The sequence below is a fragment of the Anarhichas minor genome, unplaced genomic scaffold (genome assembly GCF_050575085.1).
Source record: "Anarhichas minor isolate MPS153535 unplaced genomic scaffold, ASM5057508v1 ptg000004l, whole genome shotgun sequence".
Lineage (NCBI taxonomy): Eukaryota > Metazoa > Chordata > Actinopteri > Perciformes > Anarhichadidae > Anarhichas > Anarhichas minor.
The window spans coordinates 15745525-15757500 of record NW_027466450.1 but is presented as its reverse complement, the minus strand read 5'-3'; the positions used below and the strand labels follow the sequence as shown (position 1 = coordinate 15757500).

Genomic DNA, 11976 nt, shown 5'->3' with positions numbered 1-11976 from the left:
ATAGCTGACTCCAGAAGTGTGTAAGCACTCACAGGGAGTAGAAGAAGGCTCTTGGTCAGCACTGTACTACACACACACACACACACACACACACACACACACACACACACACACACAGAGGGAGTCCTGCATCCTCCATCAGACTGATGTAAAACTGTCTTTGCACACAAACACATATGAATAATGAAATTCCTACATTGGAATATAACAACTTCATGTCAAACTGACCTTTAAAATATGATTCAGCTCTCTGTTACATTTGGAGCTGGATGGAACAATCAAATGCAACCGACTTCGATAAGCCTAGAAAACTATTAGTCACCCATTGGTTTGTGGACTGATGTTTTGAAGCCTCGAGTTCTCTGATAGCAGCAGACACCTGTCAATCACAGTAAGCCCCGCCCCTAAAGCATCCCCTGCTTTATGGTCTGTTTGACTCTAAATGGACCATAATGTACTAAATGAACATCATGCTGTATTGAAGAAGACTTGAAACTAGAGGTTGAGACCATAAACTCATGTTTACAATGTTTACTGAGGTAATAAATCAAGAGAGAAGTAGAGTCATTTTCTCATAGACTTCTATACAACCAGAGGAGTCGCCCCCTGGTGGACACTAGAGAGCTTCCGATGGATTTCTGGCTTCAACTTAATGGTTCAGGAGACAGAGTCTGAAATGATTTGAAAACCTGCTGGCTCCAAATGAAAAAGAAATGACGTGTTACACGCAATCCACCGCAGTGCTTCATGTGCCCGAGAGGTGCCCGCACAGAATGCGTAGGCGCACAGCTGCAGGAGGATAAATCAGGCATCGCTCACCAAAAACACGCCGTGTGTTTCCTTCAAGTTTAAGCTCAAATGTTGAATGCACTTCATTGATCATAAAACATTTGCAAAGCAGCGTTTGTCTTGAACGTTTATAACCTGCATTGTTTACGTTGATGAGCATCTCCTTCACGTGTGTTTCCCTCACATTACCTGTAGACAAGTGAAATCATCTCCAACAATTGGCTGGAATGTGGGTGTGTGTGGTAGAGTAAATAAAAAAAAACAGTGACCCGCAAGTAAAAACATTGCTCGTTAATGTTAAAAGTGGATAAAAACTCCACTGGGAACGTTTGAATTAATGAGTCAGTGATAAATGAATTGATAGTAATTATTTTTCTCCTCCTCTTCCTCCAGTCTCTCTTCCACGCTAACTCCCTCCAGAAGACTCACCAGAGCGCTTTGCAGGTCCAGCAAAAAGCTGAGGTAAACCACCACTCTGACTGTAGACCTACTCCACTATATATATCCTGTGTTATCCTGCATACTGTATTTCTACATTCCCTCTCCTCCAGATGATGCTCCAGGCAGGTCACTACGATCCAGAGGCCATCAGAGGCTGCGCTGAGAAGGTGGCGGTTCACTGGCAGCAGCTGATGCTGAAGATGGAGGACCGTCTGAAGCTCGTCAACGCCTCCGTGGCCTTTTACAAGACGTCCGAACAGGTACACGCGTCAAACATACACACACACACACATTCTCAGCGGGTTGGCGCTGTCTGGAAGCCGTCACCGACTCTTTGCGTCCGTCCAGGTGTGCAGCGTGTTGGAGAGCCTGGAGCAGGAGTATCGTCGCGATGAAGACTGGTGCGGCAGCCACGATAAACTGGGAATGACGGCCGACTGCGAGCACCTTCTGCCTCTGATCAGTAAACACCTGGAGCAGAAAGAAGCCTTCCTCAAGGTGATTCCTCTCTCAGTGTCTCACACCAGGAAACAGGCAGCTGCTTAAATCTGCAAATGACTGATTGAATCAATGACGATGTGCAAATTACATGTTTTCACACTTGCCTCGATACAATGCTAATGTAACTGGTGAGAATAGTGAGAGTTCGTTGGTTTAAGCACCATGTCCGTGTGCTGCAGGCGTGCACTCTGGCCCGGAGGAACGCCGAGGTGTTTCTGAAGTACATCCACAGGAACAACGTCAGCATGCCTGGAGCCGCCGGTCACACCAGAGGGCCCGAACAACAGGTCAAAGGTCAGTGCTGCTGACAATCTGATTATGACAGACCAAATCAGATCAAATATTTCTGGAAAGCTTTGTTTTAGATGTGTACTGATTTTAATTTACAAAGGAATTATTCAATTAAATTAAATGTCATTTTATTTTATATGATTTTATTTATTTATTTTTATTTGCACACACATAACACTTGATATAATCCTGATAATGAAAAAAGAAAATAAACTAAACTAGATGACAACAAGAAGCACACAAAATAAGGTAGTTGAATCATTGCATACATAATGTTACTACATACTTAACATGTGTCTGCAGTTGGGAGCACATTGTGGGATTAGGGAGGAAGTGCATGATGTAATGTAACTGTTGTGTGTTTTTGTGTGCAGCCATTCTTAACGAGCTGCTGCAGAGAGAAAACAGAGTCCTTCACTTCTGGACGTTAAAGAAACGGAGGCTGGACCAGTGTCAGCAGTACTTGGTGTTTGAACGCAGTACCAAACAGGTCTGTGTGTGTGAGTGTGAGTGTGAGTGTGTGTGTGTGTGTGTGTGTGTGTGTGTGTGTGTGTGCGTTCTTTAGTGAAACAAAAAAAAAAAAAAATTCTGGCTGGATTATAGTTTTGGGGAAATGTGCTGCATGAAAGGGACATCTGGTTTATTTCATCAGCTTTATTCTGCCGTGTGTGTGTGTGTGTGTGTGTGTGTGTGTGTGTGTGTGTGTGTGTGTGTGTGTGTGTGTGTGTGTGTGTGTGTGTGTAGGCGTTGGATTGGATCCAAGAGACGGGTGAAGTTTACCTGGCCACACACACGTCACCTGGTGAAAGCAGCGAGGAAACGCAGCAGCTCCTCAACGACTACCGTCACTTCAGACTCACTGCCAAGGTACACTGTGTGTGTGTGTGTGTGTGTGTGTCAGAGGATCAGCTGCTGGCAGTTTTATTGAGCCTCAAAGGAACCGCTGAGAACATCAACCCAGTAAATGTGATGTGTAAAAGCTGGATCTCCTTGTGCGTATTTAGACTCATTATAACGAACACTGTACACTCCTGTACGTTGAGATGTATACCTGAGGAGCTTTGCACTCTAAGGGCCGAATCTACCTTTTTATTTTCTTCTTTTCATTTTCTCAATGAAAACAATTACAGAAAGCCACTAAAACGTACCCTGTCTGAGGGGATAATATTTAATTAAATCCAATATGTATTATAAGTACGAGCTATACAGGTAAGGATATTTCCCCCTGTTAGGAATAGCAACATTAGCGAGATCACAGATGTATAGATCGATGTACTCTATTCACGCAGGGACACAGAACATCAGCGACTCCTCCAGCATGTCATATCTGTGTGTGTTTACTTCCCGCAGCAAACCAAGGAGAAGGTGAAGCTGCTGATCCAGTTGGCGGACAACCTGGTGGAGAAAGGCCACGCCCACGTGTCGGAGCTGAAGCGCTGGGTCAGCACGGTGGACCGCAGGTACCGCGACTTCTCGCTACGCATGGGCAAATACCAGGAGAGCCTGGAGAGGAGCCTGGGGGTCAGCGCTGAGGTGAGAACACACAATCGGAACCGCAGTCGGTCATTTTAATCCTGTTCTTGTTTGTCCGATTATTGACAACAATCCACTTGGTGTTCCTCCATGCAGGACAATAAAGACCTGGAGCTGGACATCATCCCCGCCAGCCTAACGGACGACCCCGAGGTCAAACTGCGTGACCCCAACCCCGAGGTCAACGAGGAAAAGAGGAAGTCCGCCAGGAAGAAAGAGTGAGTGTGTGAGAGAGAGAGAGAGAGAGAGAGAGAGAGAGAGAGACCTCGAAGCGCTTTACACTACATGCTAACATTCACACAAACACACACACACACCCACACACACCGATGGCTTCTGGAGCAATTTAAGGTTCAGTATCTTGCCCAACACGTCACACGCAGACTTTAGGAGCCGGGGATCAAACTGCCGATCTTCCGAATAGCGGACGACCCTCTCTAACTCCTCAGCCAAAAACAATACATCGCCTTGCTTTCAGTATTGCAGTATATTGAATGGTAACCCCTGTATCATGATGCGTATCGTATCAATAGATTCTTACCAATACGTACGCAGCCCTCACGCAGTCATTCACCGTACTCAACCAGTTTTCTAAATCTGTCCTGATAACGGGGATCATCTGCGTCTTGTAGCTTTCCCCGAAGTTCGGTGCCTGGTTGCGTCGATCCATGAGGCTGAAGGTTGGCCTTACATTTTTATCCAAGGAATCCTCAGACATCAAAAAGGTTCATGTGGTCACGGAAGAACCAGACACGAAACAGAACCACTCGTATAACTCATGCCACCTGATCTCGTCTTTGGGAGTCTGAACTTTTTCTCCTCGTGTCAGGTTCATCATGGCAGAGCTGCTGCAGACAGAGAAGACCTACGTCAAAGACCTCCAGGAGTGTCTGGAGGTAGGAAAACCTGCTCAGCTTGTCCCATTTTGTTTTGAAACAACAAATATTTTCCTGTCTGCCTGCCTGACCCGTCTGTCTGTCTGTCTGTCTGTCTGTCTGTCTGTGTGTCAGACCTACCTGTTGGAGATGACCAGCGGTGTGGAAGAGATTCCTCCAGGCATCGCCAACAAGGAGCTCATCATCTTCGGCAACATGCAGGATATCTGGGACTTCCACCACAAGTGAGAGATTGTTTCTTTGAGTCTTGAGTCCAGTCTTTGTTTCCAGCAATTTTTGTCTGGAACATATGTGGGAATTTCCTAGCAACAAGCACACGGCACAGCAACAACCATTTTAGCTCTAAGCTCGTAAGTGTGAAAGTTCAAGAATGGGGGAAATTTTTTTTTTTTTTAAACACTTTTATTTTGAAGCAGGATAATCAGGAAATGTTTGGTTTTCATCTGCAGCGACTTGTAAAAAACTATATAAAAGAATAAGTGCACTTCTTGATTTATTTGCTGTGTGCTTTGGTGTTTCTGTTTCTAGTATTTTCCTGAAGGAGCTGGTGAACTACGAGCAGCTTCCAGAGGATGTCGGTCACTGCTTCGTCACCTGGGTGAGAGGCGGCCATTCATTCCAGATGTTGTCAGAACAGTGACTTCCGTTCTCTGTCCAAATAAGAAGCGTGGGCTTGAAAAGAGCACAACAAAATGATCATGTATCATTGTAAACACCTTCTCCTCTCCTGTTCCGCAGGCTGATAAGTTCCACATTTATGTGAATTACTGTAAGAACAAACCAGACTCCAGTCAGCTGATCCTGGAGCATGCCGGCACCTTCTTTGACGTGAGTAAACCCTTCATCCTTCTGCCACAGATCCGTTCACATCATGTCGTAAACAATACTACGACAAACCTTTTACTCTATCTATTCATTGCAAAAACAGCTAATTTAAAATAAAAATGTCTCATGAAACCGCCTCTGTCTGAGAAAACGGACTCATTCTGAAATCAGTATTTTTCAACCTGGGCCCTTTTTTGTGGGGTTCCTTCCTTGATGTTGTCAGACACTTATAACAACAATCTGAGCCTTATAGCGGCGCAAACAAGCGCTTTTAGTGGACGTACATTGACAGTGAGGTGTTGCCCAGCGCGATTACATTACAGCCTGTTTGCCATCTGCAGAGTTCTCCCTCAATACTGGATCAATTTAAAAAAAACAAAATGGCGAAATAAGTTAAAAAACACCAAAGTAACCTTTTAAATTCTCTAAATGAAAGTACTTCCCTCTTGCAGCTGGACGTGCTGATGATTGTTATTGCCCTGTTCCATCAGCAGGTGGTGCTGTTTGGTCATTAAACTAAAGTTTAGATCCCCACCAGCTGCAGCGTGCTGAATTGACCATTTAACATGTATATGACATTTGCATTTTATTTATTTTTTTATGTTGCTACAGCATTTGCTGTAATGTTGTCTCTGTGTGTTTTAAACAGGACATTCAGCAGAGACGTGGACTGGCTAACTCCATCTCCTCCTACCTCATCAAACCGGTCCAGAGGATCACCAAGTACCAACTACTGCTGAAGGTAGACACACACACACACACACACCAAGAAGAAGAGCCAAGGGAGAGTCAGGAAGCAACCAGGGCTCATGGGATATGTAGTCTAAATGTGGAGACAGACCACACGAATGATGTTGTAAGTAAGTGATGTTTTCCTGCTCTGCTGATATCCTCTCGTGTCCCTCTGCAGGAGCTGCTGTCATGTTGTGAGGAGGGTAAAGGGGAGATTAAAGACGGTTTGGATGTGATGCTCAGTGTTCCTAAGAGAGCTAATGATGCCATGCACCTCGCCATGTTGGAGGGTAAGATACTGTCCCTACTGCTGTATGATTATGCTAAAGTTGTCAACATTACTTATTGTCTTACTATAGTTGATGATTTGTCTGAGATTTCTTAACTCTTAAAGTGTTTTTCTTTATTTTTTATTTAATCAATATCTTTTTTTTTATCCATTCTAATTATTTCCCAAAATACATCATGAGTTTGTTTTATTTACTATCCCACCTAATGACTTTGAGCAGCTTTATTGATATTAAAGGAGACATATCATGCTGATTTTCAGGTTCATTATTGTATTTTGGGTTCCTACTAGAACATGTTAACATGCTTTAATGTTCAAAAAACACATTATTTTTCTCATACTGTCTGTCTGAATATACCTGTTAACCGTCTGTCTGAAACGCTCCGTTTTAGTGCCTGTCTCTTTAAGACCCCTTCCCAAAATAGCCCAGTCTGCTCTGATTGGTTTGCAGGAAAAATGGAGTACTCTGGCCGGTATATTCTAATGAGCCCTGCATGTGACGTAGGAAAGGTAGTTTTTCATGGTTGTTCCCCTTTAAGTCTCGGTCCTCCTCCACCTCCTCAGGCTTTGAGGAAAACCTGGAGGTGCAGGGCGAGCTCATCCTGCAGGACAGTTTCCAGGTTTGGGATCCACGCTCGCTGATCAGGAAGGGGCGGGACCGACACCTCTTCCTGTTCGAGTTCTCCCTGGTCTTCAGCAAGGAGATCAAAGACTCGGCTGGCAGAACCAAATACCAGTACAAGAACAAACTACTGGTGTGTGTGTGTGTGTGTGTGTGTGTGTGTGTGTGTGTGTGTGTGTGTGTGTGTGTGTGTGTGTGTGTGTGTGTGTGTGTGTGTGTGTTTGCATGTGGGAAATAAATACTGTGTTTTAATCAAACAGATGGTTGGCTTCCACTACCTCACATTTGTGATAATTGTGTATTTTTCCCTCCTCGCTGCCCTGCAGACGTCGGAGTTGGGAGTGACCGAGCACATTGAGGGTGATCCGTGTAAATTTGCTCTGTGGGCTGGAAGAACCCCCTCCTCTGATAATAAAACGGTGCTAAAGGCAAGTAACACATTTTACTTAAATGCTGTTGTCTGATTAGATGTGTAAACAGTGGTTTGCTGCCATTACAGATGTGCTACTGTGTTTTAATAACAGTTACTCTGTTGTTTCCCCTCCAGGCGTCCAATATGGAAGCCAAACAGGAGTGGATTAAAAACATCAGGGAGGTGATCCAGGAGAGGATGACTCACATGAAGGGACCGCTGAAGGAGCCTCTTCATCTGCCGAAAACACCAGCACCGACCAAACCCAGAAATAACACGAAGAGGTAAACAAGGACACACGCGCACAAGCATCATTTACACTCATTATGAGAAAATGTGATTTTTTTTTAGGATCGTGATGAGAAATGTGGGCTCACAAAACATAAATGAATACAGACAATGCCCGGTTGAACACCATCGGTGAGGTGCGTCCGCAGTGGTGAGGAAGAGTTTCAGTCGGTTGCAATCTGCAACCTCCCCACCAGATGTTGCCAAATCCTAGACACTGCACCTTTTAAAGGACAGGGCCTACGTCATGACGGCGTTAGTTATTAGTGGTACATTCACTTTCATTCGCCATGTAAACAGCTTCGTGGGAATATTGTCTTTTTGCAATAAGGGCATGAACCGGAATATTGTGTGCATGTAAACGTAGTCGCTGATTGAGTGAATTCAGGGTAATGTACAGCCAGGGGTTCCTGGGATTTGGGACTTTTCTACCTCTACTGTTGCCACAACTAGAAACGGCATCACTGTAAACGGCGGGCGGCACTGCGGGCGGGAACCATATCACCGTGGTTAAAAATAAAAAGAGTCGGCTCAGCAGAATAAAATCTTTCTAAGATTTAAAAACAGCGTGAGCACGAGCGGTGATATTGTCCCATCTGAGGTGACAGTGTTGTTACATTCTCACACGGAAAGGGTTTGCCAGTGATTTAAACAAAGATGTTCTGATTGTGTGTGTGTGTGTGTCTCTCTCTAGGGAGGGAGGTGAAGACGGAGACAGTCAGGGAGACGGCAGCAGCCAACCGGACACCATCTCCATCGCATCCAGGACGTCCCAGAACACTGTAGACAGCGACAAGGTAGGAAACGCACACTTTTTACGTGTCGAAGGGAGGAAGAGGAGTTGAAGGCAGCTGTCCTTGATGAGCTGATGACCTACAGCTGTCTCAGCGCTACAGGGTCTCCCATGCAGCTACAAGGGGCCGAAGCAGGGGCTGTGCATTTGCCAGTGGCAGTAAGACATGTGTTTGTGCACATGTGCGTTCTCTTACACACGTTACATGCAGCACCATGAATGCGTTGAGCTTATCCTTAACGTCACGTGAAGGTTAAGGTTAAGTGTGTGGTTGATGTGTGTGTGTGTGTGTGAGAAGAATCCAGCGATGTTACCTTGTGAACAGAGGAGCAGTCAGCGATGAAAAACCTCTTCAGGTTGTGTGCAGGCGTCTGTGCCGACGCCTCCTACCAACCGGCCTCTAACATCCAAGTAAGCCCATCTTTAAACTCACAATCAGTCAGAATGCAAAGTGCACAAATGATAAGTGCAAAATGTGCACTCTAAGACTGCACCTTGATTAAATCATTAAATGAAATATTAAAATACTTGAGGTTAAACTTGAGGCTGAAGTTGCTGAGCGGCAGGGTTTCCCCAGCCTTTGTCTGTCATGGCACTCGTCCTGTGTCTAAGACGTTCTTGGCGCCGCTTTACTGCTTTGTGATTCAGTACATGTGTTTGAAAGAAGCCACAGGAGCAACAGGCAAACCAATTATAACGGGGCAAACTTCATTGAATGTTTGACTCCTGGTGCTTTGTTCAAAGGTCTTCTGCCAAGTTTTGTCAGACCGGTTCATTTGCAACTAAACAACAAAACGTCAAAATTCACAGGTTTTGAATAGAGTTTGGTGTAGCAGTTGTTTTGGTGGTCCTGGTTCCACACTGCTTGTTCTCCAATGTTACTACAGTACTTCCCTATTCCCAGTCGACACACACACACACACACACACACACCCACGCAGATGTCATTCATGGCCTCCCACTGTGGTGTTACACAGTGTGGCCTTTTTACCGAGCAACCCCACGCCTACGCACGACCCGGCCTCTAAATGTCAGCACCACACACACACACACACACACACACACACAGACTCTTCTTCACTCAATCAGAATGGCCAAAAAATGGTATCTCTAATACTAATAATCTCTAAATCTCTAATGCACATAGAGCTTTCTTATACTATAACTTTTGTTTCACTGCATGTCCACGTTGCTCTCCACACCTCCTCCTGTCCAATGAAAACATCAGAATGAATTTTTCCGGCCTTTTTTTCTGTGGGTGTGTTGCTGTTCTCGTCCAGTTTATTGTTGCTAGGATTCAGAAGACTCGAGCTGGCTATTTCTGGATCCTCCTCTTCTGTTTTTCCTGAAAAACATCAAAGAAAAAGAAAAGTTCCTACATTTTCTTTGGATACGTTTCATATTTCATATGCTGACACAGCAAAGCCCGACTTTAACTACGAGCTGTATTTCTTGGATGCAGTTGTTTTCAGTGATTTCCATTCATTACCGTTTATAATGTGCAAGCTCTTTTGTAATGTGACAAGAGAATAAGTACTTGGCGACATACAGGACAGTGCTGCTACTATACTACACTATAAACAGGGCTTTTTTGCCAGTAGTGCCAGTACTCCTCATCAAAGTGACGGGCGGTGGTGCTCCCTTCTTCTTGTTCTGTTCCCAAGGCTCCTCAGGCCCTCCAGGGATTTATTATCATGAAGTCGACCAATTCCTTGTGTGTTTTGGAGTGAAGGCGAGTGGAGATAATGCTGTTTATTGAGTTATCTGATCGGGCGTGTTGAAAGCGGAGCCGCTCTTAAGGTGCGCTTTGGGTTTAGTATCTTTCTACAGATGATTTTCTATCCAGTCCGGTGGAATATGCACTGTGGGTTTTACCTCTAGTCAGCAAATATCAAGCAGGAGCTTTGTCGTTTTCCTAATACCGGATTAGTGCGTCAAACTAAACATGATGCAGGAGCAAAGCTGAACACTTGACAGGTGGAGCTTTTGCACTTTTTTTTTTGTTTCAAATGTAAAAAAATGACAACCCTGAGGGTGAATATCAGTGGTGCAGTGTCTGGGGATGAAACGCACCAGACATGTTCCAGTTGTGAAACGTTCACTGAGTCACAATCAACTGGGGGGGGGGGGGGGGGGGGTGTATGAGGAGGAACTCGGTGTACATGTGAGAGAGCTGAAACTGGAGGCAGTGCTTTCTGTCTCCGCCACTCTGGGAGAAACCCTCTCTCTGTTTGTTGAGTTAGAAAAAGTCATTTGATAGAAGGTATTAAAATGAATGTGTTTTAAAGGACCTGTACTACCATTGAACACACTCACCATGTAGAAGAGGGAGATATAACTTCCATAATGAGATGATTTAGATGGATTGTTGGTACTCTAGATTGTCCGTACATAAGAACCTTACTCGTTCAAGGTGTGTAGTGTATTGATCAGTTTGACTACAATAATCACCTTTTTCTTCTCGTAGATTGTTTTTTTTCTGGCTGGAAACAAATTGTTGTCTTTCTAAGTTTGTGTTAAACCCAACAGGCTCTGGGTCGATATGTATTCACCGCTTACTCTTTCCTCCTCACCTCTCCTTAGTCCCATAATTGTCTTCGTACCTTGCTCTGTCTTGCCTCGCCCTCGTCCGTCACACTTCTCTAGATGCACACACCCGCAATTAGTTGCTCCCTTTATAATCCGACTCTTTTATTACTCAATTTTCACACATCTCTCTCTCTCTCTGTCTCGCTTTTTCCTGTCTGTCTCTCTCCCCCGCTCTCTGCCGCATACTATAATAACAGCCCAACATTGGCAGAGTCAGATGTTCCACTGGCTGTTTGGGTCTAGAGTGTGTGTGTGTGTGTGTGTGTGTGTAGACAGGGTGGGAGCTACTGTTTCTGGTGGTTTGAGGAGTTTTTATATGATGAATGCCTCCTTTCCCTCTATTTTTCTGTTTACCACTTTTCTGTTTCTGTCAGCTGTTCTTCAACAGAAAAACACAATCTTGTTACCGTGCTCAAACAGTCCAGTCTTATTTTAGTTCAGACGTCTCTGTTAATGTTTGACATTTTAGCAGCACTTCCGACTGATTGATCTTTCTCGTGAAATGGTGAAAGGACAATTCTTTCCTCCTGTGGCAATCGTTACGCTGTTATAGTTATTATTGAGTTTCCTTTCTAGCGAAATGTTCTGAGTGAATTTAAATTCCCTCCGATAAACAGTTACGCAATGTCTAGGGCTTTTATTGTGGAAGGTAAGAACTGGAGGAGTGGATCTGGTGTGCGCTGCCTTTGTTAGTATTACAGTTTGCTGGCTTAGTTCGGAATACTAAGCCTGGAATTGCTTTTAAATTTCTGTTCTGCACAACATGACTGCTTGATGACTTTATTCGCAGTGGAAAAGCTAAAAAGAATCAACAAAAAATATTCATATTCATGTTCTGAATGAAAGTAGTCATGACAAAATAAGTTTGAAAAGATAATGCAACGTGTGAAAAAGAACCTACACTTAGTTCCTACACTCATTGATGTACAGACCATACATACCAGACATATTAAACCATATAGTCATGGTTTTATT

The 11976-nt window shown here is 44.3% G+C and overlaps 1 protein-coding gene across 1 annotated transcript in view; it reads left to right on the top strand.

The window, feature by feature from the left end:
* kalrna (kalirin RhoGEF kinase a) overlaps window positions 1-11976 on the top strand; it is a 109666-nt gene that overhangs the window by 54587 nt on the left and 43103 nt on the right. The window contains exons 21-38 of the mRNA XM_076112316.1: window positions 1183-1251; window positions 1341-1490; window positions 1579-1728; window positions 1911-2025; window positions 2397-2512; window positions 2767-2889; window positions 3373-3555; window positions 3652-3773; window positions 4385-4451; window positions 4566-4675; window positions 4980-5049; window positions 5190-5279; window positions 5926-6018; window positions 6187-6298; window positions 6862-7052; window positions 7246-7347; window positions 7467-7615; window positions 8314-8416. Coding sequence (XP_075968431.1) covers window positions 1183-1251; window positions 1341-1490; window positions 1579-1728; window positions 1911-2025; window positions 2397-2512; window positions 2767-2889; window positions 3373-3555; window positions 3652-3773; window positions 4385-4451; window positions 4566-4675; window positions 4980-5049; window positions 5190-5279; window positions 5926-6018; window positions 6187-6298; window positions 6862-7052; window positions 7246-7347; window positions 7467-7615; window positions 8314-8416 — 2115 coding nt within the window. The remainder of the gene's footprint in view (window positions 1-1182; window positions 1252-1340; window positions 1491-1578; window positions 1729-1910; window positions 2026-2396; window positions 2513-2766; window positions 2890-3372; window positions 3556-3651; window positions 3774-4384; window positions 4452-4565; window positions 4676-4979; window positions 5050-5189; window positions 5280-5925; window positions 6019-6186; window positions 6299-6861; window positions 7053-7245; window positions 7348-7466; window positions 7616-8313; window positions 8417-11976) is intronic.